Source organism: Phalacrocorax aristotelis, chromosome 23 (genome assembly GCF_949628215.1).
Source record: "Phalacrocorax aristotelis chromosome 23, bGulAri2.1, whole genome shotgun sequence".
Classification (NCBI taxonomy): domain Eukaryota; kingdom Metazoa; phylum Chordata; class Aves; order Suliformes; family Phalacrocoracidae; genus Phalacrocorax; species Phalacrocorax aristotelis.
The window spans coordinates 5,061,328-5,088,605 of NC_134298.1; the positions used below are offsets into that span (position 1 = coordinate 5,061,328).

Sequence of the window (27,278 nt, forward strand, 5' to 3'; positions counted from 1 at the left end):
CCTCCCCGGCGCGCGCGCCCGCCCGCACCGGCAGGCACGCGCCCGCGCGCGTGCGCGCGGCGGAGTCGCGAGACTGGCTGCGGCGGCCACGTAGCGCTGCGGCGGCGGCGGCGGCTGAGGGGAGCGGGAGCCGCGTCCGCCGGCGGCGGCGGGGCCTGGGCCTGAGCCCCGGCCCGAGGCAGCGGCTACTCGGCGGCGGCTGCTGAGGGGGCCGAGCGGAGGGAGAGAGGGAGGGCCCCGGCCGCCCTGCCCTCCGCCCTCCCGCCTCGCCTCCTCCACCCGCCCTCCGCCGCCTCGCCTGTGCCCCCCTCCCCTCGCCGCCCGGCATGGAAGGCGGCGGGGGCGGCCCTGAGGGGATCGGCCTGGGTGAGTGTGGGCCGCCCGCTCGGCTGGGGATCCCCTTCCCCCTTCTCCTCGGGCCTGGCGGCAGCCGCCGAGCAACGCTAGGCCCAGCCCGGGGGTGGGTGACGGAGGGAGCGGGGTAGAGCCGCCTCCCGGCCTGGAAGGGAGCGGGGAGGGGGTGGGGGGCGCCGTGCCCGGCCCGCAGCCTCCCCCCTCCGGGGGAGCAGGGTGCGGGCAGGGCACCCCGCGGGCGGAGGGGGTGCAGCCGGGGGAGCCCCCCGCGGGAGGAGGGGAGCGGGCGGGGGGGAGGTGGGGGACGGACGTTGCCGGAGGGCCGGGGGAGCTGCCCCGGCTGCTGCACCCCGCTGGGAGGGGGCTGAGCCACCTGCGGGGGGGGGGAGGGGAGGAAGGTGAGTTGCACGAAGCAAATGTTGGGGGGGAGGTGTGGGGGTGTGGAAATAATCTTGCTGTATTTGGCTGAGCCGGACTGCCTTTCCACACCCCTCTTCGCTTTCTGCCTCTGCTTTCCAGCCCCCCCACCCGCACCCCCCGCAGTGGTGGCATGGAGGTGCGGGGGCCACCGGCGGCCCTTCTCCTTCCTCCTTGTCACTTGCTAATTGTGCGGCCACGACGGTGCACGGTCCGCGATTGTTAGGAGGGAGCGCGGTTCTTAAATGTACTCGCTTCTGGGACCGGAGTTGTCATTGGGTAGGTGAGGAAATGAAATTTTACCTTCTCGACTAGTTGGTTCTGGGTCTAGGCGTGTGAAGGGGGGGAAAAAAAAATCTGGTCTTTTCTCTCTTCCTCAGCTTTTTGCTTAGGTATCTTCCCCTTCTCTTTGCTCTCAGGACAGGTGTTGTGGTATGTGCGTCCTAGGGTTTTGGTTTTTGTTTCGATTTTTAACTGCCTTCTGTGCAACTTTTGGTCCTGTGGATATCTTGGTGTCGTTGGAATTGAAAGATACGCTTCAAGATAATGTATGTCTTGGCTCTTAGTAGTATTATGTAAGTACCTTTAATCACAACTGAGTTGTGGCATCTTGTGTAGTAGAAGTGATTTAAGTGGAAGCGAGGGAAGTACTGTAGACATAAAGGATGTGAGGAATGTGCATTTTTATCTTTTCAGGGGATGACCTGAGCTGTATTGTTCTGGGAATGGCAACTGGCACATGCTTTGTTGACAGTGGTGTATGCGCGGTGAATCAAGAGAATGATGGTGGGGTATGTGTGTGCGCGCTGAATAAAGGAGATGCAATGTGCGAGCATTGATTTGTGAAGGATGGTCTGGTGCACCTTGATTTGCCACCGTGCTGATTGACTGCAGCTTGATTGTTCACGTGTGGAAGTCGGGCGATCTTTCTCTTGAGGTATCTGGCGTGTATTAACAAAATGCATATTGGAGATGCAGGACTGTGGACGCTGGTGTGGTTAAGAAGGCTGCGGAGTAGGAAAATCTCATTAAAAAAGGACTTAATATTTTATGGTAATGGGTAATTTACATCCTCCACGTGGGTCTAGTGTTCTCGTCGGTACCAATTTGAAACCCCTTTATCTGTCTCTCTACCTGCATGTAAGATGCATTTTTCCTGATTTTTAGAGATTAATCGAACACTTGCAATATGCTTGTTGTGCTGAATGGATGAAGAGCCCCAGGCAGCCAACACTTAAATTTAGGTGTTGAGATATAGAGTAAACTCATAGTGTAAACATGTAGTTGAGGGAAAGAAATTTTGGAAGCTTTTTCAGAGAGTATGTGTTTGAAAGAGAAGTGCAAAATCATGAAGGATTTTTCTTTTTCTAGCTAAGCAATTCCATGTAATAGGACATCAGGGACTTGAGCTTTTACTTATAATTTTATCTAGTATTTGGTGACCAGTATTTATAGCTACTTTAGCATTTATTTGCAGTGTTTGAGATCGGTTGTATTTGGGAAGATCAGTAAATGTTTTGTGGCTTAGTGTTTGTAATATTTGTAAAAAAACCTTTCAAATGTTTACATGATCAAAAGACACTTTGGCATTCTAGGTTATTGTTCATTTGTTTTAAAGGACTTGATTATATTATTATGTTTTCTCATCTAATACTGGTAGAGGAAGCCTTTAACTGATGTTTTCTGGAGGGTGAATTCTGAGCAGTTTTATAGGAATGGTTAGGTATCTATAGGAGTTAAATTATAAAAGCAGTTTGTCACGTTCTGTTGCAAGTGTAAGATATTGGGATGTTCTGGTTTTATTCTCATTGCCAGAATCACAGAACGTGGAAATTTCAGACCGAGAGGTGCAATTTCATCTAAAGATGGAAAATCTTTATATGTACAAGAAATTGCTCATAGATTGAACATACTTTGTCTGGTGTCATCCCACCTAGAGCATGAGATATCCATGTAAGAACGGCTTGGGAAGAGTCCTCTGAGTTCATACAACTCCATTAAATAGATATTTTCAGTAAACAAGATCCCATCTTCCAGTCTTGGTATCATGTGCCCTATCAGTGCCTAATGGAAGAGTGGTGTACCAACAGCGTATTTGGGATGGGCGCAGGTATATTTAAGGTGATTACAAAACTACATGTCATCAGTGACCTATTTCTCTGCGGCACACTGTAATATACCTATCAAAGAATAAATTTCTTTCCAACCCCACAAAAAAGAGAGGCATAATTGGAAGCGAGTATCAACCAATTCAGAAGATTGATATGTTCTCTGGCAACCTGATTTGGAGGGTTATTATTGTATTAAAATATTTTATAACCATTCTCTTACTTGGCTGAATTCCTACAGCACAGAACGGCTGATCTCTTAATGTATTCTGCTGTGAAACAGCTCTCTCCCTACAAGATCCAGATCTTGGTTTCTAAATGGAAGATGAAGCAAATTTTAAAGAACATAATTCAGTTTTTAAAAAACAGTATTAGTTTACATTTTGCTAAACTTATGTAATTGTCTTTTCAGAATCTTATGGTGCCAACGTTTGGGGGTTTCTCCCCCACAATAGTTAGAAAAAAAATGTGAATTCTTATGTGGAGGTCATTTAAAGCGTATAACTTCATGATAATAAAATATTAATGCAGTCTGAGCAGATACTGTCTAGAGTTGACATCACCCTATAATGTCTTGAGCTTCCTCAAGGTGAGGAAGCATGGTTGAGTTATTTCAGACAGTGTTTTCCAAAAAGAATGTGTAGTTTTTAACCTGTTCTTCTGTGGATCTAAATGCCTAACTTCCAACTGTTGCCACTGTAAATACTAGGATTACATATTTTTAAAACTTTGCAATAACTCCTTCATCATATCAAAAGTCTAAATAATCTCTGTTAACATAAAAGGATGTTTTGTCCGGAAGTGACAAATTTTATGCCTTTAAGAACATTTTAATAAATATATGATTTGTCCTTGAAGTGCAAACTCTGTTTAAACACATACCCTTATAAAGGAGTAAGTGTGAGTAAAATTATATACCATCTTGGGTCTTTGCAGGATCTTAATTTTCAGTATTTTGGGAAATGGGTGGGGTTTGTTTATAGCTCTTAAGTAGAATCCATCTAGCTCTCAACTAGTAAGAGCATAACAGGCAGTTGAAACATTCGTTATAACCTAATCTTCTAGTAAACAATTTCCAAATTACCTTCGGAAATACTTCGTTTTCCAAGTGATCTTAAATTGGTGATTTTTAGGTTGCTCCTCCCGCCTGAAAAACAATTGCATTGGGAGCGAAACTCTGGCGGTAGCTGTGGTGCCAGCAGCTTAAACTCATTAACACAAGCAGCTTGCATTAGTTTCCTTGACACTTTCAGACACCCTTCCCTGAGGAGATTTCAGACTGGTAGTTTTCACTCAAGAGAAACATTTAGCTATGCTAAGCAACTACCAGCACTTTATGCTGGGTATTGCTCTCTTGCTTGTGCATTTTTCAGTTTCGAAACTTGATTCTTTCAGTGGAAAAGTGATTTTAGGAATGTAGTACGAAAGGAAAGTGGGCCTGCTTGAAGATAGGTTACTGGAATTAGGAACCATATTAACATTTGAGACAAAACATGTTAAGCCAATTTCATTCTGTCCCAGGTGCTAAATATGAGTGAGCAGAAAGTTTTTCAGCTGGAATTTTTGAGGAATATTTGTGGTACCACTGCGAAGACAGATGGCCCGGTAGGATAAGGTAGTAGAGCTTTTCTTTTTTACAAGCAGAAAGTTTTATAGTTGCAGATTTACAGACAAGCATCCATTGATCCACATACCTTCTTTTATGGGAATGTTGTACACAAAAAGTTGCAAATATTTGAGTTGGAGCATAGTTGAATCTTGCAGGTGCAGAAAGCTTACTAGAACTTTGCTTTTCCTGTGGCTGACTTGTCTTGTAGAAAACAGTAAAAATCTGTCCTGAACTCCAGTTGCTTGCAGGTCATGCTTATTTAAGCCTTTTTAGTACTTATGTGAGGAAAAGGGAATTATGGAATGTGTCTTAATAGTGCTGTCTGAGACAAATTACATTTGGTGACAACTGTGAATTTTAATGGTAGAAGGCAGATTATTTCTAACGAAAATGCTGATTGCTGTTAGGGTCCAGTATCCTAAGACATCAGAAGTGCTGTCACCTAGCTATGTCACTGTAATATTTTTGGACATTTGCTGAACAGGAGTATTTATGTTTTTTTGATTGACGCAGACATTTTTTGCCGTATATGTTTTAAAGAACAAATTCTCCTCCCTGCTCATACTTCTGTACTTTTTCTGGTTCTGTCCTTCCTAACAAATTACACTGTATTGTACAATGATGGGAGCTCTATCCTTAATTCCAGTAACTTTCCCTGGTTTGGTTTTTTTTCCCCCCTTTCTTTTTCAGGCTAGCAAATTTATGTGAGAAACACCTCAAATGATAGACAGATGCATTGCCATTCCTCAGTATAATTTGTATGCTTTCTCACTGTAGTAAATTCTCTAAGTTGCCTGTTAAGTGACGTGCACTGTGCTTGGATTTCCCTTGTTCTAACTGCGTGTCGTTTTATGAGGGACCTTTGGGATAGGTATTTAATGCACTGTGACACCAGTAGGCTTGACATGATGAAAATACAAGTGTGGTGTATAGATGTGACTTCAGAAGTTTTTAGCAGGGACAGAAACATATCCTAATAGATCTTCTTTGCCCATGTCATGCAGTAGTAAAAATGGCTGCTGAGTATCTCTAGTTTGCTTTATTGTAATGTACATGTCTTGAATCATTCACTTCACACTTACTAGCTGCAGGACAAAATCTGTTAGTCAGAGTGAAATGCCATGCTGACAGCAGTTTAAAGGTCTGAGAAATATTATGTCCTGAATTTAATTGCAATTATTTTCCAGGCAGTTTTGTTTCAACACATACCTTGTTGTACTGTACTTCTTCCACTTGTACCTTTCCCAATACATTCCAATTCTTGTGTTTTCCTGTTTGGTGTCCCCTCACCTTACTCTTTCTTTTCCACTGCCTTTTAAAAAACTTTTTTCCTAAAACAGTCTGTTTTCTTTTCACTCTTTTAGATCTTCATAGCTTTTCCTCTAACCTGCAGATTTCTTGATGAAGGATCCTGCCTTCTAGTTATCTGTGATAAATAACCTAGCCCACTTAAGGTGCTATAAAATCATTTAACGTAATCTCTCCTGTGCACAACGGACTTCTATTATCCCACACTCCAAGCACTTCAGGTTCAGACAATAAGATGAAGTTAATTATCCCTGCTGTCAGTGGACACTCTTCTTCCCTTCTCACCCTCCCTTCGCACAAATAACCCCAATCTTATGGAGATTCTTACTGAGATGCTATTCCCTGTCTTGCTCAGGAAGCTAAGTAACTGTTGTTCCTTTTTGCCAAGAGGGAAAAGTTTTGGGGTTTCTTTCAAGTACTCTCTCTCTCACCCTGAAACTTGTTAGCTGCTGTGAAGACGGCATCTCACTGCTGAGATTTGGAATTCGTGGGCCACTGGGTAGGTCCTGAGGTGGTTTCTGCGACAGTTCACTCATACCTTTGCCAAGGTGTGGATTTGACTTGAAGCTTATTGCTCTGATCCTACTGTTCTTAAAGATAAATCTGTGGGTCTAGATTATAGCATGTCAGTAATATGAGAGAACTCTCATCTAAGAATATTTTCATAATCATTAGGAACTTATTTTTAAATGAAAGCATGAGCTACGCAAAAGCTGAAGTCATTTGAGAAAAATTCCTGTTTGCTATAGGTTCTTGAAAATAGATTATTTTTTCAACTTCAGTTTTTTAGCATAATCCTCAGATGTTTTCCACAAATTTGTTATTGTGCATCTGGTTTTCTTACCTTGGTATTTCATGGAAGGTGAAAGCCAGATTGCACCTGTAGAAAAAATTGATTGTTTCAGGAAGCAAAATCTTTTAATGGATGGTAGCATTCATGAAGTTGCACAGTGAGCTAGTTCAGAGAACTGATTCAGCTGGATACTTATCCCAAGGTATGGTTATTTTCCAGGCAGACTGATTTCCCAAGGCATCTCGCATTGCAACCATAAGAATGCCAGTGTTGGCATATAAATAGGGAAAGAGCGAACTGCCTCCTTTGGCAGCCGCACAGACTTAGATCAGATTAAAATGAACAAGTAACTTTGGCCTTAGCTGATAATTGTCCTCACTTTGCCCAGAAGGAATTTTAAATACCAAGTGGAGATAAGATGTCCATAGCCGCAGAATGAATTCAATGAAAAACTGGGAATAGAATCCACTGTATCAGTGGGAAGAGTATTATGCTAGAGAACTGCAGCTGTAAAACACGTGAAGGTTGAAATGAACTCCCGCCGTGGTACAGTGTCTGTTTTGATCACACATAGACTTGCCGAACAGCTTCGTATTTCCACGTCTGACTCTGGTGACTTGCAAAGGTAGAATGTGTGCTAATAGGAGCTCTGCTGAAGTAATGTTACTTGGTTAGCATTTCTTGGAAGCTGATAAATTTGTGTGCTGTTAAATGCACTTTGTTAAATTATGTAAATATTAAAGCAAGGTGGTCTGTCTTTTTAAAAGTTTACATTGTGCATCTAAAACTCTGTTTGTAATGCTTCAGAAGATTCAGTAGCTCAAAACAAGACAGTGGTAGCGGAAGATAAGCATATGGAATGGTTGTTCAGAGTTTACAGGAGCATTGTGACATTGTGTAAGGAGGAACATTTATAGTTTTGGAATTGGCACGTTTCAACTTTGTCAACACTAGATTACTTAAAACTTCTCAACAATCAGCAGTTTTTCTGGTGATTTGTAGTTGCATGAACACACATCATCTTTGTATTAACCACAAGGTTAGCTGGGCTTGATCCGAGTACTCTTTGGTGATTCAGTAGTTGAAATGCTGCTGGGAGTTATAAAACTGAGTCTCTGCAGGGAGATGCAGGTGTGTTTTTGTGGGAAGTTTGAAAGGAGGAGCGAGTAAGAAAACCCCAGGTAAAGAACAGAAGAGAAAGCTCCTAGTGCTAATTCTCCATCAGCACAGCATTTACCAGTCCAAGAGTGGTGAGTCATGCTCCTAGCTATAGTGCATCTGCTGCCGCTGTGCAGAGGACAGTTGTGCACATGCTGCAAGCTGTTTTGTTGCTATGGAGGGTTTCACAAACTTGTTGCTGGTTTCAAAGTCAAAATTATCTCGTGTGTAAAGAACTCTAAATGAAAAATGGAGAGGATTTTAAACCTAACCGTAAGCACATTCCAATGACGTGAGAAGAACAAACTTCATTTTAGAGAGATAAAATTCACACTTTATGAAGCCAAAGAAGATTTTTTATTTAAGTCTTCTTTTTTGTACTACATACCATTCTCAGCAAAGTTCCAAAATACTTAGATTTTTTTTAAGATAAAATGGTAGACTGGAAATGAATCGATGTTTTTTAAACAATTCGTTAAACTGTGGCTGAGGGACTCTTTAAAGTGTGTGTGTAACGTCATGCTCTCAGCTCAGACAGGATTATTTTGAAACGTTCTGTTATTACAGTGTAAAAGATAAATGAAAGAGGAGCACATTACATGCTGTGATGTGTAGTACAGGCTGGTCAACCAAAAGCAGCAAGCAAGTAAGTGAACCTGTCTGAGTTTTCTTACACTGAACCTTCTGTAAAACATACAAATCTTGATTGTTACCTCCATTCTGCACATTGCAAAGTTCTCCTTTAGGGCTTGCTAGGAGAGGACGTGAGTATTGTGAATGTAAAAGTTTATTATTATATTTTGCCAAGTTAGTGCTGTCAGCTTAAACCACAGAAAAACACCTTTCCTCCAGAATAAACGTCCAGGTGGAAGCTACACCTGTCAGCTTTGTGGACAGACCATTTACGTTTTTTGAGAGCGCTCTCAACTGATCTCCATCTGCATGTTCAAAGACACAGATATAAATCTAGTGCCTCTTTCTCCACTCCTCTCTGGGAGGAAAAATGCTAACTTTGGCAAACAGAAGTACAGATCTTGATGACAGATTTCCTTTTTGTTTTCATATGGCTTTGTCTGTGGCCTATATTGTTAGTGCAATCATTTGCAATCTTAGAATAAGTTCGTGATGGTTAGTAACAAGTGTCATCGATGGCATCTATAAATGGGCAGTTTAAAATCTCAGTGCAGTTTTTACTAGTCTTCAAGATACGTGAGCAGATAATGATGAAAGTAAGAGCTTTTAAAGCAAAAAGGAACCTTGGCACTGAACACCACCACTATGCAATAAAAAGTGGTTTGGAACAGAGGCTGATGGGTGAAACAGTTGCCCTTCAGTATCATAGCAGTGGGTAGTTTTGAACTTCTGGCACATTTTGATGAGTATACAAATTTGAAGGGATGGATAAGGTGTTAATGTGGTCATATAAAGCTTTTTTGTTTCATGTATGCGTTTTCAAGTTATCAAACAACTACAGAAAAGTAATAGCTGTGAAAGCTAGGTGTGTAAGTGTGAATGACTACTGCCGAGTGGTAACTACCTGGTTTTGGTTTAATCTTGCTTTTGATTTTTTTGCATTGAAAGATACAGATGAGAGACAGCAATAGATTTGAGTACAAGGAAGTTCCTAATTCACTCACAGGTGTTTAATTTTATATATTTAAGGTGGTAGGTTTTTATATATTTAAGGTAGTAGGAAGGGCTTAGACTTTCAATGTGAGTGTGTATCGTAGTGTACTAAACTTCTTTTGAGATGGTTTTGCATAGTGAAAGAAAAATGTTGAGGTTTGTGGCTGTCATATCTAAAACTAGTTCATAGCCAATAGAAAGCCTCCAGCTTACTGCAAAAGCTGAGGGATTATAATGCTGCTGAATTCTGAAATGGCAACCTCTTAAACTATTTTCTGTGGAGATAATGCTTGAAAAAATTCCAGATTCACAGTTCTGGAAATCACTGGTTTGAAAGCCTTTGTCCCTCAAACCAGATTTCTAGATACAGCCAAATAATTCATTTTAAGAAATGGAAAAAGCCTGAAGGTTTTTTTATCGCAGTTTTAATGTTTTAGCTGCAGGATATTATATAAGGCATTTTTCTGGAATTGGAAATATGGTCTGCTTCATTTTCCATTAGACTGTTAAATACTTACAGGCAAATAGCCAGCTCCATACAGTGAAAATATGTTGCCTGCTGAGTTAGCAAGATACGTGTCATAGATTATTTTAGGAATGGTAAAAAAAAAAAAGCCCAACCCTGGAAGATGGGACAGTCTAGATGCTGTAATGCATCGTCAGGCTTTCATATGCCACCCCGTCGAACATACTTCTGCCTGGACCTTCACTTTGAGAATTGGACAGTATTTATTCACTCTCCAGTCTTTTGTTTCCCTGCCAAGACTCCCTGCAATACTTTCAGTTATTGCCAACGTTGTTGGTTTTTTTATGATGTGTGTGTCAGTTTGCTTAGCTGTACCAAGACTAATCCATTCGAGACAGAGATGCCCAAATATGTGGCATAGCTTTTATTTCACCAAAATACAAGCCGCAGAGCCACACACCATTTTATCTCTGAACTTTTATGTGAGTTGATGAGAAAATCTGTTTCAAGTGAATTTTGAGCTTGCAGTGAAAAGGAGAGAGTTATGTTTTTATTGTTTTTTCCCAGAACAGTCCCAGGAATTGTCGTGGATGCTGTTTGCAAGTATCCTCTTGCCATGTTACACCGTATATGCAAAGTCTGTGTCAGCTGCACAAAGTCGTCCTTCTGATACAGTAGACAGGATTACTCTTCTGTCCTTTCCTTTGTAGCTCTACTAAGTGTGAACGTATTGCAGATACCATCTCTTAGGTGGGTGTTACAAGCTGTCCCCTGACGCCTGGCAGATGACAGAATAGATCGCTAGTCGCAGTGAGTCTCTTTATTTTGCATTTACATGGGCAAAGGCAGGCTTGAGTACTTACCCATAGAAATGCAAAAACTGTGAGGATGTGCTGACTGTGGCTCAGTCTTGAGATAAAACTTACCACTTAAGAACACATTTTCAGTTTTTTGCATATAAAGCAGCGGAGATGCACAAGAAAGGAGAGATTGTACGATGATATAAATAATTCCCTCTTGTGTTATAGTCCTGATTACTATCCGCTGACATGATGTAACTTGTACCAGATGTGTTTTCCCACTAACTGGGAATTGCTGTGCCTGTGCACTATTCTGTTTCATGCACCTGTTCTTCAAACTGTGCAAGTATATTGAAACTGGTTTTTTTTTGTTGTTTTCATGTGCTCTGAAATATTGCTCATGTATTGAACTGTAGGTGACCAGACCATTTCAGTCAAACGCTTTGTATTTTCTCACTGCAATCTCTAGGCATTTCTTTCTAATATGCTATTCAGAATTCACATTACCTAAGGATTTTGTAGAGCAGAGCTGTAATGAGAAAGCATTAATGTTTTGGGTTTTTTAGGAAATACACTACCTAACTTTGTGCTGGGCAGAATATTAAAGCTGAGTTGTATCTGTGCAATGAGAATTATATTTTTCTGATGCATTTTCACAGAATCCCAGGTTGGAAGGGACCTCAGGGATCATCTAGTCCAACCTTTCTAGGCAGAACACAGTCTAGACAAGATGGCCCAGCGCCCTGTCCAGCCAAATCTTGAAGGTGTCCAATGTGGCCGAGTCAACCCCTTCCCTGGGGAGATTATTCCAGTGGTGACTGTCCTCACTGTGAAAAATTTTCCTTGTGTCCAGATGGAATCTCCCCAAGAGCAACTTGTGTCCGTCCCCCCTCGTCCTCTCTGTGGGATTCCTTGTAAAAAGGGAGTCTCCATCTTCCTTGTAGCTACAAAAAAAGCTAAAATTTTCTTGTATTTCTGTCCTGTCTGCTGACTTGAAATTGATTAATGGATAACACTGATTAATATTAACAGAAGCTAAGTGAAAAATCACACTTTTGTTTACCTCTACATTTATAGGTACTTGCCAGAATGATGCATTTGATTATCAGCCTTTCAAAATAAATACGTGTCAGTTTACCATAGTTCTTACCACTTGTGTATCCAAATAATGTGACTAACAATTGTGAACTTGTGGTGATGCTGCTCTTTTGAAAGAGTTGGGCTACACTGTTGCGTACTGAATTCACGCAGCTGTACCAGAAACTTCCACCTGATGAGGTAGTTAGCTCTGACCCAGCTTCAGGAAGCAGGGGAGCTGGTGCTCCAGTTCTGGTTAGAGATTTGAGTGGTGTCCAGACTGTAACGTGTCCCAGGTTTGGCACAACATTGGAGCTATATTTCATCAACGCCCCCCACCTGCAGCCACTGCCTTAGTCCTGTTTGGAGTGTAGGTGCTTCAACAACTACTTGACTAATTTGAAATTGGCACAGTGTCTTAAATAATGTAAACTATTTATTTATGCATAGGGTTGTTTCACTGCTTGTAAACTGTGTGCGAATCTGGTTGCCCCAGGACTTAATGGAGCAGCTGGATTGTACTTTCACCCAAAAGACATTCAAGATCCGTAACAACTTCAGATAGTTAATGCACATGCAAAATGGAATTGCCTTTAATTAAAACAGTTATAATTTTTTTCTTGACTTTTAGTTTATCTAACTGTAGTTTGAGAGAACTCTTGTTTTATGGAAAAGAAAAATTCAAATGTCAAGATACTCAAACTTTCTCAATGAACTTGGATTTACATAAAGTGATTTATATACCTACATGGCAAAGTGGAAGACCTGTTCATGCCTGCAATGCCTCCTGATTGTATCCATTAAAAAGCTGCTGTTAAACTGAGATCTGTCTGCTCTTAAACTGAAGAGGGGAAAAGAAAGAAGTTTTGGGGGTTGTTTTGTGAAGTTATCAGTCTTGCGTTGTAAAGGAAGTGTGCAAATTATTTGTGATGCTTGTCTGAGGTGTGTGGTATTTTGGTGCTGCAGTGTTAGCTGTGACTCAGATTCTCCCATGTATTAGGTGCTGTACACTTTTGGAGAAATCATTTTGTCTTGGTGTCTTGTGAGCTATAGTAAGGCTGCAGGCACTGCTTACTTTACCAAGCTGGAAGTGAAATCTAGTACAAGTGGCTTGTAAAGAGAAACAAAAAAATTATTTTCCGTGCCTGTCTTGGAAAGGCTGTGTTATAACAAAGAAAAAAAATAATGGATGGCTAATAAATCAAAGCATTTTTAATGTTGGACATTGAATATTGCAGTCTCTTTTTTTCCATAGTATTTACTTTTCATGCGAGAAGGAGGTGAGCTGCAGAAAAGCCCCAAGCTCTTACCCTTCCTTCTCTTTTTCCTTATGGTGTGTGCAAACCTTCTGTGGCAAATGCCACTGATTTGTGAATTGAGGCATGAGTCTTTTTTTAAAGGAATTTTCTGGTCCTTATGGCTATCTGGGAAGAGTTGGGGGGAACTTCCAGATGTTAACTAAGTAATAAATCAATACAGTGCCGTCTTTGTGTCAGTAGACAAATCGCCCTTGTGTTTGCAGTCCTTCTAGACTTGCCAACCTACAGCAAAGTGAATTAGACCAGCATCTGTCAATTTTCAGAGCCAATATTGATAACTTTTCTATGGGCAGCAGTTAAACTGATTAAAAATAATAAAAAAAAGAAAATAGGCCTGTCATATTGACCAGGATTGGCAGGGTCATCGCTGGTTGTGGAGTGTCCCAGAGTGCCTCTTCTGTGCTTTTATGGGAGCCACCAGAAACATCCAGGCAGAAAGAATGAGCAGTTAAGTGTACATCTGTGGAGCTGGCAAGCCTGTTCGTGATGGCAGGCAAACAGCTGTAGGCCATGCAGGGGTCAGTAGCTCGCAGGGAGCCTTGATACGCAGAAATGACTGTGCAACCACTTCACTCACTACAAAAGCTGGAAGAAGCAGTGTTTTTCTTTACATCAGTGCCTGCTTCTGGTGGATGCTCGCCAGAAGTCAAACCGTATGTCCTTGGCACAGGTTAGATGAAAATATGAGAGAGCCAGACTGTCAAGCTGGTCCCTCTCTGAGGGCAAACTAAGGACGTGTAATTTAAAGTCATTAACCTCTGCGTATATTCCACTTGGTCTGTGCTGATTTCAAGGCATCTGTTGAGCCAGAGTTGGGGCAGGTAATTGTGCTAGCACTCTTGCTATAAATTGTTCTATTTTTAGTACAGATAATATGAAGAAATGCGGTTTTTCTTTAGAAGTAGCGAAAGCATTGTATGAAGTGTTGCTCCCACATACACATGCTTCCTCCACCTACACGTTTGTCTGCAAGTTGCTTGTACTTTTTTCCTGGGTTTGAGCCTTTAATGTTCGTAGGCTCACAAACCTTGCTTGTATGATCTTTGACTGCTAAGTGTTGCGTGCACCTCATGGATTCAGTCTATGCTCGTAATACAATTATTCCTCAGTTTTATGTCCAGATAGGCTGCTTCAAAAATTGCTTTGAAGCTGTGTATCCTTTTTTACATTTTCATCAGAACCTGTATCGCTCCCTTTTGTGGTATGGTTGAAATTCATTCTGTGAGCCCAAGCTGTTTAGCAGCTTTGAAAAAAGTAGATTCACCTTTTAAAAAAAAAAAATGGGGGGAGGACACACAAAAAAATAAAAATACCCAAATGCTGCTTTCTTACAATTAGGATTAGAAACTTAAGGGAAAAAATCTTCTATTAAAATATTTCGGGCAGTATTTAAACTACTGTCTCTCCAAACAGTCAAGTAGTCTAGGAGTGCGTTGATGGTATTAAATGTGTAAGGAGGGCTTTGCTTTACCAGCTGTTTGACTGTTAGATAATGTTGTTCGAAAGTTGCGGGTCCCTTGAGGGTAGCAGGCGGTGTATTCAAAGTGAAAGTGGGTTACTGATTCTGCAGAGTTGAAGTGGTTTTGAGACCAAATAGCTTTGATAACTCAGAATACGCCCCTTTGTTGTTTTTATTTGAAGTGGTACTGTGTTCAAACAAAGTGGTTTATTATACAGAATATTCCTTAAATGAGCAGAGGTGAAGTGATGGCAGGATACGGAAAGAGAAAATTTCGACACTGAGTAGAGAGAGGGAGGGTGGAGGTAAAGCTTCCTTTTCATGACAAGTATTTTTACTTTTTCTGCCTATCTAGCAGCCGCATTCTGATAGCCTTCCTGATTTACTCATGCAACTTGAGAGATGCGCAATATGCTGAGGAAATAATTGGGTATCATTTTCTACATGACAATAGTGATTTTCTGAGCTTCTGAATAATTCATTGAATTTTGTTAAAGGAAAAGCTGAACAGTGGATTTCATCATGCCCACTGCTTTCTAAGGGCCTTCCTGGGTACAGGGTTGTTAATTTTTGGCGTGCAATCACAACCAGTTTTTTTCATTATTTACTAGTTTTTCCATCTGAATATTACTTGTGATCACAAGCCAATGTTAACAGCCATCTCCACATATTTCCTGGCTCAGCTGGGTCTTGGCTCTTGTCTTCCTGCCTCACCTCTGGAGCTGGGAAGCTGGGACCCAAGACCCTGCTGAGGATGGAGCGAGTATGCAGCAGCGGGAATAGACCCCGCTGTTGTGGTGCTGTGAGTCTGTCTGCAGGTCACTCTTCCAGGCATCTTCAGGGTGCATTTGGAAATATTGGAGAACTGTTGAAGGATCTGTTTAACTTTAAGCTGGTAATCAGGCGACTCTTTATTGGTCAGTCACTTTCCCCAGCGGGTCACTTCACAAAGATTGTAGGAAAAGGTTCAGTCTTTTCTATTATTCAAACCATCGAGAGCATCGGTAGGTTCACCTCCTGTTCAAAAGGGGAAATTTCTGGTGGAAGAGTAAAATAGAAATTATGATATTTAAATTATATCAAAACATGTTTGGATGGAAGTTACTGCATTTGTAGTGTGGAGAATATTTTAACTCGGTACTTTGTGGAAGTAAATCGATCATAAAATCCACGTCTGTAATAGCGCTTTAGGTTGGTTGCTTTTTATTATTGCTTCAAGAATACTACTAATAAAAATGGCCATATGATTCTGTGAGATCCAAGTAGTTTATACCTGTCTGCTGGACTTAGCCCAGGCTTATAGCCTCAGGGAAATTTTCAGACTCTGGTAGGGGGGATCCGGTTTTCTTCATACTTAGCTGCTCTATCCGTCCATTTTCTGTTAGGGCCCTTCTCCATCCTCTAGTCATGGGATGTCTCTCAGTCTCTGTCCTTAATTCTCTTCCTCTGCACCCTCTAGTTGCAGGTTTAGTTCCGAGTATGCTGTTTGGTCAGGAGCTCCAGTGTATTTCTGACTTGATCGGCACAGGCAAAAATCTTGGCTCAACGTTGCAGTACTGTGCTACCAAAATGTAATTGTCCTAGTGAAAAATAGATGCGAGAGCTTGATTACTTCTATTCACTGGGGATCACGTGGCATTTTTTGCAGGAGGAAGTAACAGTGTCCTGGTCAAATTCCAACTTGGATAACTGCAAGTGAAATTTAGATGGGCAAATCTAATATTGTTTGGCTACTGCATTGAGGAATAAGTAGCTGGGGGAAGGGAGAATGAGACAAAAGAATAAGTGCCTTAAATCAAGAGGCTGTATTGAGGGATCTCTGAGGTGGAAACAAGCAGGGGACACGGTGTTCTTAATCTGATTTAGTGCTGCAAGTTGAAAACGTCTCCATTGAAATTCTTCATGCATATCTATGTTAATGGAATGTTGTTCGGTGTAATATGTCCTCTTTCTGGGTAAGGATGGGCTCCCTTTGGGAGACAGAGAAGGAGAAGAGCTGTTTCTGTGTAGGTATGCACCTTGTTTGATGGAGAGGCGTATGGTGGTAGAGCAGAGTCTTGGGGTCATCAGTGCTCCTGAGAGTACAGGAAAAATGCAGATCAGCATCTTGGCCCAGCATTGAGCCAGGTGGCGGTGATCTTTGGGTGAAGGATATTAATTCTGAAGTGAGTAGCATGCCTTGATTTCCATGTCTCAGGAGTCTAGTATCAGTTTTGGTCCCCACAAAAGGTTACATGTTGGTTTTGCTTGAGACAGTGCTATGGGACAGTCCACCCCCAGCAGATACAGCTCATAGGTAATATAACCTGTGCTGTACCCCAGTTGTACAAACTCAAAACAAAGGAATTTGCTGAAGATTTTAGTGATTTTTTTTTTTAATTGACTTTTTCCTCTGTTGTCTCTTATAGATAAAATGTTCAACGGTTCATGGGCAACTTTCTTCAGAAGAATAATTACTACTGCTCTGCTCTTGCCATAATACCAGAATTCTGTGACCTACACATCAGTGCTAAACACCAGCAGAGAATCATATTTTGTTCATTCTGTGTAGATGGAACGGGCATCGGTCTTGAGAGTCCATCCTGAGCTAAAGCTGCCTACTTGGTTTTCTGGGATTAAAGGTGCTCAATGAATCAGGGCCCCCCAAATGAGTCAAACAGCCAATTCTTGCCAACAGTTGGTTGAAAACTGTGCCGCGCATGTAGCAGGGATGGCGCAAGAGGACAGTCGCCGTGGTCAGGTGCCACCCACGTTTTATCATGGTGCCAACCAGGAACTTGACCTGTCCACCAAAGTATACAAGAGAGAGTCAGGAAGTCCCTACTCTGTGTTGGTGGACAGCAAAATGAGTAAACCACATCTTCATGAAAGAGAGGAGCAGCCGTATTTCAGGGAGAACAGATCGGTAGGAGAGGTCCGGGCTGTGAAAGAAGACAGAGAAAACTCTGACGACTCTGAGGAGGAAGAAGAGGAGGAAGATGAAGTGACTTACAAAAGGGAGCAGATTATAGTAGAGGTAAACCTTAACAACCAAACATTAAATGTATCAAAAGGGGAGAAGGGTGCCCCCTCCCAGTCCAAAGAGATTGCTGTTTTTAAGACCAGCAGTGAGGAAGAGGAGGGTGACAGTGGGGAAGAGGCCACTGAAGACAGTAATGATTATGAGGAAAATGAGAGGCAGAAGAAAAAAGAGAAAAGAGTGGAAAAAGTTAGTGTTGCACAAAGGAGAACAAGGAGAGCTGCATCTGCTGCAGCAGCCACAACTTCCCCATCACCCAGAACTACAAGGGGTCGTAGAAAGAGTGTGGAGCCCCCCAAGCGTAAGAAGAAAGCTGCAAAGGAGCCCAAGGCACCTGTGCAGAAATCAAAGTGTGAAGAGAAGGAGACTTTAACCTGTGAGAAGTGCCCCAGGGTGTTTAACACACGCTGGTACCTGGAGAAGCACATGAACGTCACTCACAGGCGCATGCAGATCTGCGACAAATGTGGGAAGAAATTTGTTCTAGAAAGTGAGCTGTCCCTTCACCAGCAAACAGACTGTGAAAAAAATATCCAGGTAGGTTTGCTCACCTGCTTGCCAGATTTCCATACCTTCTGTCGTGCCCTGGATACAGCTAGTGGACACTTCAGAGGGGGAAATCTTTTGCGCAGACCAGGTTCTGACCAAGACCTTGTCTCTACGTATCAACACTTTGGTGTCTTCCAAAAGAAGTAAATTGCAGGGAGCAGAGTGTACAACCGACATCTGCTCTAGCAGAGTTACCCTAGTATTTAACTACGAGTTGGGGAAAACGCAAAGCTACTTTAAGAAATGTCAGACTCAAGAGTAACTGGCCTGAGAACAAGTGCATTTGCAGTGAAGTCCTTTTGACAGGATAAATCCTCCTCCTTCAGGTGCTGAGCACCTGCAGCTGTGGCTAGCTTTAAAGTTCAGAGTGTTTCAGTGTCCTGAAATGCAGTCACAGAGTATGTCCAGGTAAGGTTTCAAGGGAGAATGGAATTATGGCACTTCGCTGGTATTAGAATCAGAAATTTGTAAAATACTGGAGAGGCAAGCAGGTGAGAAAGAAACTAGTGAAGTCAGGATTTGAACTTGTGTTAAAATGTAACTTCTTAAAATCCTACTGAGATAACTATATACAGGTAATTTACAGCAGTGTTCATATATGCATATGGAAGTGCGTGAATTCAGCAAGTAAATCTGTTCACGAGCCTGCCCTTTTTCCAGTGCAAAAAGCTCAGTAAGTCTCACTGATAATATAAAGATCTCTGGTCTTTCTCACCAGAAGATTTGCAGCTTTTAATTTTATACAACAATAGAAGCCTGTGTTGTAATAGAACCATTTTAAAGTTTAAGTTGTGGAAAGAGTTTCAGGGTTTCTGATTCATCTGTGGTGTACTTTGCTCATAGGCATCTATGTTCTCATGTAACTGGGGGCACTGTTTTATGTGGCGATTCAAACATGCTTTTTTTGCCTTGCTGAACTAGGCACAGTGTTGCCACCTACTTCTGAAATAATCCCACTGCCAGCATGAAGCAGCCCAAGTTCTATTTCTGCAGAGCTGAAACACTGAGAGTTCACAGGGCAACAAGTTTTTTGTCCAATGAGTTTTACCAGAAAGACTTAATATTTTTTTGTTTGTTTGTTTGCTTGCTTAAATGCTAAATTGAATTGCTATTCAATTCCCACGGTGTGGGAGACAGTTGAAATATTTATTGCAATTTTTCTTTGCTGTAAGACTCAAATGCAGCTCTATATAACGCTATGCTGTTTTTCCTTATGTTGCAGCTCATAGGAGGAAGACTGAAGGAAGGAATATAATATAATGAGCCTTGAGCATAGTTAGTAAAATGCATAAACATTTCAATGTGTCCTTGCAGTTTTTGAAATATGTACTTCAAAAATTTAGTGTTGCAGAGAACATTTAAATGTAAATTTAAGGAATGCCCTATCATCCAGGTGGCTCATTCACAGCATAAAATCTTTTGACTTTAAACAGGAATTCATGAGTAGTTTGTGGTATGGAATGGAGAAGCATCCTGTAATCCACACACCCGCATGCTTCTGAGGGGTTACATTCCTGTGTACAAAAGTGATAGGAAAAGAAGACATTGTAGAAACTGTGCTTTATATCCAGTACCAGAAGAATCGGGTCCAGAAACTTTCCCAAATACTTCTAGCGCCAGAAGCACTGCTGATCACCTTCAAGTTCGCAGTATAAGCGTATATCCAACAATTTTTTTTGTCTGTCCTGACATTTCGAATGTGTTTCACAGCTGCCTGCTACTTTGCTTTTATTACGCTTGGCAAAAGGAGTAAAGGGATACGAAAGTTTTACATTAACGTAGAGTTTAATATGTCAAGAGGGATATGGAGCTTTGTCTAGGAGAAAAAGTGGTTTGATTATGTAAGTGGTAATTGAACTGATACTCACGGCTGGCTCCTCTCTATAATTTTCATCTAAATGATGGAATATATCTGTTTTTCCAGGTAATTTCTGGTTTTCATCCTTTCAAAATTAGCACTTTCACAGAATTTCTGTTGTCATCTTACACTCTGTGTAGTAGCTCTCAGTGTTAGTGATCTCAATTACTTGCTGCCGATGGTCAATTAAACTGTAGACTGACTGTTTCAAGGGCTTGCTTAACCTTAAATCAAAGGATTTTTGATCATTTAGCATTGCTTTATTCTCTAGGGTTTTTTTCCTCCCAAAGACTACAGTCTGTTCCTGACATGCCTCCAAGCAGGTGCTCTGAGAGGCAGAGGCTCTCCTTGGAGTCAGCATGGTGAGCGGTGTACCACAGTGTCCAGGCCTGCAGAGATTCAAGCACTATGGAAGCAGCACAACTTTTCTATGCAGAGAAGAAACAACTTAAGCTGACAGAAGGCGTAGGATTTGCTAGTTCTGCCGTGAACAGCATACAGCCCTTCTTACTTTGAGGGAAGGAGGGTAACTGATGGGCAGAAAAATGGAGACGTACCAAAAACCCCAAACACCCTGACAACTAACAAAAAATAACAAGCCACAATTCCTCCTTCTTCACTTCAAAGATGAAAATTACTTGATACCCTGGCATGTGTCTGCTCTCAAGTTTCACAACTAAGATTATTCTGGAATTTTCAAAATTGTACAAAGATATTTTTCATCAATTCTTTAGCAAGAGCTAACTCCGTTGGGAAAAAGAGATACATGAAAGCCTTTGGATCCTGCTCATCACTGACTCTCTGGACACTTCACAGTAGTTGTGAGAAGAGATTAAACCAATGTTTCCATATGGTCGTTGGAGACCTATAGTGCTACTGATACATATAAATGAAGAGTCAGAAGACGAAAGGCAGAGGTGGCAACTTGCTTTGCTCTATGAACTGTGTACCAGACTCTCCACATGGTCAAGAGCTGCAAGATGGAAGTTGTCTTCTGTGTAAAAAAGCTAAAAGGATGAGAGATTTTGACTAGTTCATGGGCTGTTAGATCTGGAGTTTGAGGGGGTCACGGTGCTCCTGTGAAAGACAGGGCTGGACACGCAGATGGGTTTAAGGCAATTAGGTGGTGTTGGCGGCCTCCACCTCTGTTGGCTTCTTCCCACCCCAGGGGTTTGGATTCTTCCCACACCAGCAGCATCAGTGCCTGTGAAGTTGTCTTTGTGTTAGCTCCTTGAGGGCTGCATCCAGCTCTATATGCTGTTGTGTTTTGGAAATAAATCAGTGCAGTGAAGGGCTCTTCAGGTGGCACCAAAATGCACTGTGTTAACGTCCTCTCTAATCCTTGATCTGGCTTTTCTTAGTGTAATTGTTTCAAGTGTGAAACAGTAAATGTAAGCTGAAGTACAGTCTGAGACGATATACAGCATTTTGAGTTGTTTTGGGCTTCTTTTTGTCATGCAAGAGGAAGATATGTGGCTTAACTCCACAAACCTGAATCACTGAATCTTTCTAATTTAAACTTCCTTCTATTTATCCCATTCATTCAGTGCGTTTCCTGTAATAAATCATTCAAGAAGCTCTGGTCCCTCCATGAACATATCAAGATTGTCCACGGATACGCAGAAAAGAAATTCTCTTGTGAGATTTGCGAAAAAAAGTTCTACACCATGGCCCACGTGCGGAAACATATGGTTGGTGAGTTATTGATCGGTGCTTCTGCTGGTTCTGCCTCATAATGTGTCTTTGTGGTTCTTAACTCGTAATCGCTGTTTTGAGGAGAAAAATAATAAGGCAAATTCAGCTGTCTGAGCTTTATCCTTAGCAAAAAGTTCAAGTCTGGAGTACTGGGCAGCAAGCAGAATATGTATGTGTGTACATATGTGTATATACTTCTAACCTGTTCAGTACTAACCATTTTCCTGCTCAGTGTTGGGAGAAAAAAATTGGTTCAAGAACTGTTTGCATTTGAATGACCCTTTCTAATGTACTGTTGTGTTGCAGCACACACAAAGGACATGCCATTTACATGTGAAACCTGTGGAAAATCATTCAAACGCAGTATGTCTCTCAAAGTACATTCCCTTCAGCATTCTGGAGAGAAACCTTTCAGATGTGAGGTGAGGCAGCAACTGTTAACATGTTTAGATACGGTAGCATAAGGCGTACGATTAGTAACGCTGTGGTAGGACATGTACGTGGAAACAGAATTGACTGATTTGTAAATGAGGTGCAGTTTCATCAAAATTTGGGGGAAATGCTCCCTGTGGTGAGCGCAGCAGGAGTGCATCTAGCAGCAGTTCAAACTGAGATGTATTTGGCTTGCTTTTACTGTCTTTTTTTTTTCCTCCGAGTACACACTACAGAAGGATTTTAATCCCAGTTTTCCCTCGGTGTTCATAGTCTGATGCAAATTACATTAATCCTCCCTGTCCTGCCTAATAATTGAAACAGAAGTGGTGACAGTGAAAATAAAAAAATGACTGCTTGATTTTCACTTGTGGGAAAAACGATTGTCCTCACTGCAAACTATTACCTCCTTGACATCTAAGACACTGCTCTGAATTTGCTGGGGGGCAGTACCTCCCTGATGCATTCACGTGCATTTATGATTGAAATTTTATGCCTGCCCTCAGGAAGGAGACGGTATGGGACAGACTGAACTGGTGGTATGTCTGGGGCAGATAATGCCTCAGTCATGTGATGGGGATTCTTGTGGGTATCACATGATGGAGGTGGAGGGGGTGCAGAGCCCTTCCTGTTTTCCAGGGCAGGTATGGTGGCTCACCCTCTCCACGAAGTGGGGCACAACTCCAGTCAGACAAGTAGTGGTAATGGCGGTAATGCAGCCAGAGTAGTCTTGGGGGATAAGATTCGGGGGGTAAGATTCGGGGGGTAAGAAATTACCTCATGCCAATAAATAATAGCTGCAAAACAGCCTGTCTTGCTGAAAAATGAGCCTGCCGTAGAGCCGCTTTTGGTTTTGCTGTGTGAGGAGAGTCCTCTAGTGGAGGCATGCCTAGTCCAGCAGAGATCGCTGGCAAAGCTGCAAAACCTCCAAATGATACCATAAGCCAACAGAAGCACATTTTTGTTGGCATAACCGTGTCTCTGCCTGGTTTTTGCCAACAGCTGTGTCAACTAAAGGTTGCGACTGTTCCACGCTCCTTGCCAAGGCTCTCGTGCCAGCGGACCTTTTAGTACAAAACAAATTCTACTCTCGCTAAACAATTTAAATTCTGCGTTTGTGTGAGGGTCTGTGTGTGTACCAGTTCAGGTATTCTTCGCTCCCTCACATCACACATTCAAGTGCTGTCCCATGACTGCCTTGCTTCCTGATGTGTGATGCCTGAATATCATGGGTTGTTGTTTTTCTGTTGCAGAACTGTGATGAGAGGTTTCAGTACAAGTACCAGCTGCGTTCCCACATGAGCATCCACATTGGGCACAAACAGTTCATGTGCCAGTGGTGTGGCAAAGACTTCAATATGAAACAGTACTTTGATGAGCACATGAAAACACACACTGGTAAGAACTTATCAAAGAAAAACACGGATACCTCTGGGACAAAACTTGCCTGTACTTCCAGCTGTATTCCCTTCCTTGGAATTTGGGATCAAAACTGTTATCCAGCCTAGAAAATCAGACAGGAAAGGTTAATACATTAACTTACTGTTAAATCTAACTGTCTGTAGTCCTGTGATTCACTGTGGGGGGAAATGGGAGGTTAGGCTTACTTCCCTGTTACTTTGTTCTGAAGGAACCCCTTGCCAAAGCCTTATAAAAGATTGTCTTATGCATCGAAATCCAAAGGTGAGAGAGGATTTCATAAAGACTGAAAAGCTGTTCTGTGAAACAGCTGTCTCTGTATTTGCTGAAGGTAGCAGTCGCAGTAGCTTTTCTAGGATGCAGTGGTTTGCGTAAGTATGCTGAAGTAAGTACTCACAGATGTTCTGTGCCTGACTGATTGCTGTATCTGTGTTCTGCAGGAGAGAAGCCCTTTATCTGTGAAATCTGTGGGAAGAGCTTCACCAGCCGCCCAAACATGAAGAGACATCGCAGAACTCACACAGGGGAGAAGCCCTACCCATGTGACGTGTGTGGCCAGCGATTTCGCTTCTCCAACATGCTCAAGGCACACAAGGAGAAGTGCTTCCGTGTTACCAGCCCCGTCAATGTGTCATCTGCAGTCCAGATCCCACTGTCCACGACTGCCACCACGGTCCCTGCTGTAGTGAACACACCCACCACCCCAACTCCACCTATCAACCTGAACCCAGTGAGCGCACTTCCTCCACGTCCCATTCCCCACCCCTATTCACATCTTCACCTACATCCTCACCCTCACCATCCACATCACCTCCCGGTCTCCCCGGTTCCTCATTTACCCCCTCCTCCAGCTCTTTTTAAGAGTGAGCCTTTAAATCACAGAGGCCAGAGTGAGGACAGCTTTCTGCGACACCTGGCAGAAAAAAACAGTTCAGCACAGCACCACTAACATCTTTGCTTCCTGCCAGCTATTTTCCCATTTTATGCACATGGAAACATGCCCTCGTGGAAGTACAGAGGGTTAGTTGGTGAGGATCTTTGTCTTTCTCTTAGCCCCAGCAGATGGTCCTAAATTTTCCCTTGAATCAGTTAACAAACAAGGAAATCCTGTTTTGGATCAGCAGTGCTCGTTTGAACCTGGGAACCAGCAGGACTTAAACCCAATTTGCTTGCGTTTTACTGGTGACTTTTATAAATTTCAGATACTGAGACTTGTGGAATTTTATAATTTCATATCAGCTGATGAGGTATGCTTGCTTTTATATCCTGGACTTCTCCTCAAAGAGGAGATAGGCCTGGTTTTCTTTGTACTAATCGGAAAGGCTGTGAGATTAATACAGAGCATTAATTGTATCACTGTGTATCGTAATGGATTCTTTTCAGCTTTTGGTGCCGGCTATGGAGTGAGCCAGCCACGTATCACAGTATATTTGAGCATTATAAAGAAAGACAAAAAAATTTCTTGTTTGTGTAGCTCTCCTAACACACTCTTTATTTTACTACAGAAATTATTTTAGAGTTTTTTGTATAGACCTATTTAGTAGTCTGTTTCTAAAATGAAATGTATTTCAATAAGCGGTGTAATTTTTTCAGTGTAGCTGGACCTATGTTGTATAATAGATAAATTTTTATAATCATCAAAATGTGATTCTTAAAAGATGCATATAGCTTCTATAGTTAAAGTTATTCTTACAACCATACAACTTAAAAGGTGCTTCAGAGAAGAAAGGAACCCAAGAGGTCTCTGGAAAGGTTGCCTCAAAAGTGATGTTGATTTCAGAACTTTACGTAATTTATTTCAGTAGGGCCTTTTTTTTTTTTTTTTTTAAACCTTATATTTCCCTTTTCACAGTTTCTCTTAAGCTTTTTGGACACAGACGTTGGGATACCATGTTCCTGCTCCACAGGTTTTCTTTTGTTCAGTTGGAGTGAGGTATGAGATGGGTTAGGAAGGGAGCCTGTTACACATAGGGACCCGCTAGTTAGGGAACAGGGAGTCACAAGAGAATGAGAGATGTGACAGCAGAGAGGAAATCAAGTATCTCAAGTCAGCCAGGCGTCTTTTTATGTAGGAGAGCCGGTTTTAATGGCTTTTTGTGGTATGATTTTCAGTTGGGGATCGTATCAAATGCTGCTCTTCAGATTGCTTTTTGGAATTCCTGGAGTTGTTAGGAGAGGGGAATTAAGTGAGATCATAAATGTGGTGTTTCTGACTGGTTAATGTAAGAGTGAGAAGAGAAGTTTGAATGAGACAATGGTGTTTCAGTTGCATTGTTAAGAAAATGCTGATAGCACTGTATGTACCATGTGAAGCTCTATCCCATAAATGTAATGTGCATAAAATTATGGGATGATTTCTAGGGGTCGTAGTCATGCTTTTGGCAAATCTAAGTTTTACAGCTGTAGGATAGGAAACTTTGAATTGTAGGCATGTCACTGTTTCATAATCCTGGGAGGCAATGAGGGGGAAATGACAAGTTAGTGCAGGGATGGTGGGCTGGAATGCCAAATGTATCTGTTTTAACCAGTGAGTAGCTATTATTTTTTCAGGTTTGTATTTCTCTTCAACTAAAACTAAATATAGCAGCATTATGCAACCTAGGAACTTGTTGCCACCTTCAGTGAGGACAGAGGCCCAAGGCAATGTACTGTAAGTCCTCTTTTCCTTAAAATTCCTACTCTTCTGTGCTGCTTTTTAAATTAAATCCCACCAAACTATACATCCAGAGATCCTCATAGGCAGATGTCGAACTTGCTATTCTGCTTGGTAATGAACTGGGGTTTTGTGGCTAATAGGATTGATTTTTCTTTTTTTCAAGATAGTAGAAATGGTGGAAATTTGTCCTAGCATTACTTCCTCAAGGTTAATGCTGTTAAGCACTGTGTTTTGAAACACCATGTCCTCTGTCTGTTGAGAATTAGCTCCTTAGTTGATGTTTTTCACCGTTTTCTACCACCTAATCATTAATGTTGGGTTTTTTTCATAACAAGCATAGGAAACTTTAGGAACCAGGATGGGCAGTTTTGGCCCAACAAACCTACTCGTTTTTGACTGAGCTGAAACCCCTTCCGGCATTTCTGAAAAATAAAACCATGTTTTTAAAATGTTTTCTCTATAATATTTATATACACCCTCTTACCTTCTAGAAGAAAAAGCCAGTTATGAAAGTGAATTTACACTCATGATTATGACTGTTGTATTTACTGTGGCTGGTCCGCCCCGGAGGTTCTATGCATTCCACATCACATTTGCAACCTACATTTCTGTTGTGCCACTATTTTATGGTCAGGCCTGTTATTAAATGATTTTTAAATGCTAAAAAATTCTTGGTAAATCAATTGTATTCCAGTTTTGCAAAATGATTTTCTTCTCAATAAATTTACAGTATTAGGCTGCTATTCAGAATTCTAAAATCTGGGACAGTTTTTTCTATTATTTAGTTCATAGCGATGATACACCTTGTATTTTTTCCCTTCTGAGATTTATGAACTTCCTTTCTGTGGAAGAAGATTAAACTATCTAACCAGTTTAACAGTCTGTCATAATGTGACACGATGTCAACAGTTTCTCCTCATTACCTGGGACAAACATATTGAAAGCTGACATGCTGGTCTAAAAGTGTTGCAGTGTGATATCTTATAAAGTACATATTTCAGCAAGAAAAGGAAAATGGGTGTTACAAAAAGCAGGAAATTCAAGGTTGAGATTTGCTGTGACTTCTGCTTAAATTTGCGTTGGCGTGCACACCTTCCTCGGAGTTTACGCAACCCTAAGGAATGTATTCAAGTGTGTTTATTACTTTCTGCTTCTG

General features: G+C 41.7%; 1 protein-coding gene across 2 annotated transcripts; it reads left to right on the forward strand.

Moving 5' to 3' along the window:
- The first annotated feature begins 5 nt into the window (after positions 1 to 5).
- Positions 6 to 26,880, forward strand: ZNF652 (zinc finger protein 652). Of its 2 annotated transcripts, XM_075116622.1 has the most exons (7): positions 6 to 366; positions 874 to 1,050; positions 16,903 to 18,050; positions 21,468 to 21,615; positions 21,922 to 22,037; positions 23,301 to 23,445; positions 23,907 to 26,880. In XM_075116622.1, exons 3-7 carry the CDS (start codon positions 17,142 to 17,144, stop codon positions 24,413 to 24,415), a joined length of 1,827 nt encoding a protein of 608 aa, XP_074972723.1. In that variant the 5' UTR covers positions 6 to 366; positions 874 to 1,050; positions 16,903 to 17,141; the 3' UTR covers positions 24,416 to 26,880. The 2 variants fall into 2 exon arrangements, with proteins under 2 accessions (XP_074972723.1, XP_074972722.1); XM_075116621.1 differs by lacking the exon at positions 874 to 1,050.
- The last annotated feature ends 398 nt before the right edge of the window (positions 26,881 to 27,278 follow it).

Bases quoted from the DNA above. Each gene is read 5' to 3' on its own strand.
- ZNF652 (XM_075116622.1), top strand. From the start codon at position 17,142: ATGAGTCAAACAGCCAATTCTTGCCAACAGTTGGTTGAAAACTGTGCC. The intron at 18,051-21,467 runs GTAGGTTTGCTC...CCATTCATTCAG, and splicing joins ACTGTGAAAAAAATATCCAG to TGCGTTTCCTGTAATAAATC. The intron at 23,446-23,906 runs GTAAGAACTTAT...TGTGTTCTGCAG, and splicing joins GCACATGAAAACACACACTG to GAGAGAAGCCCTTTATCTGT.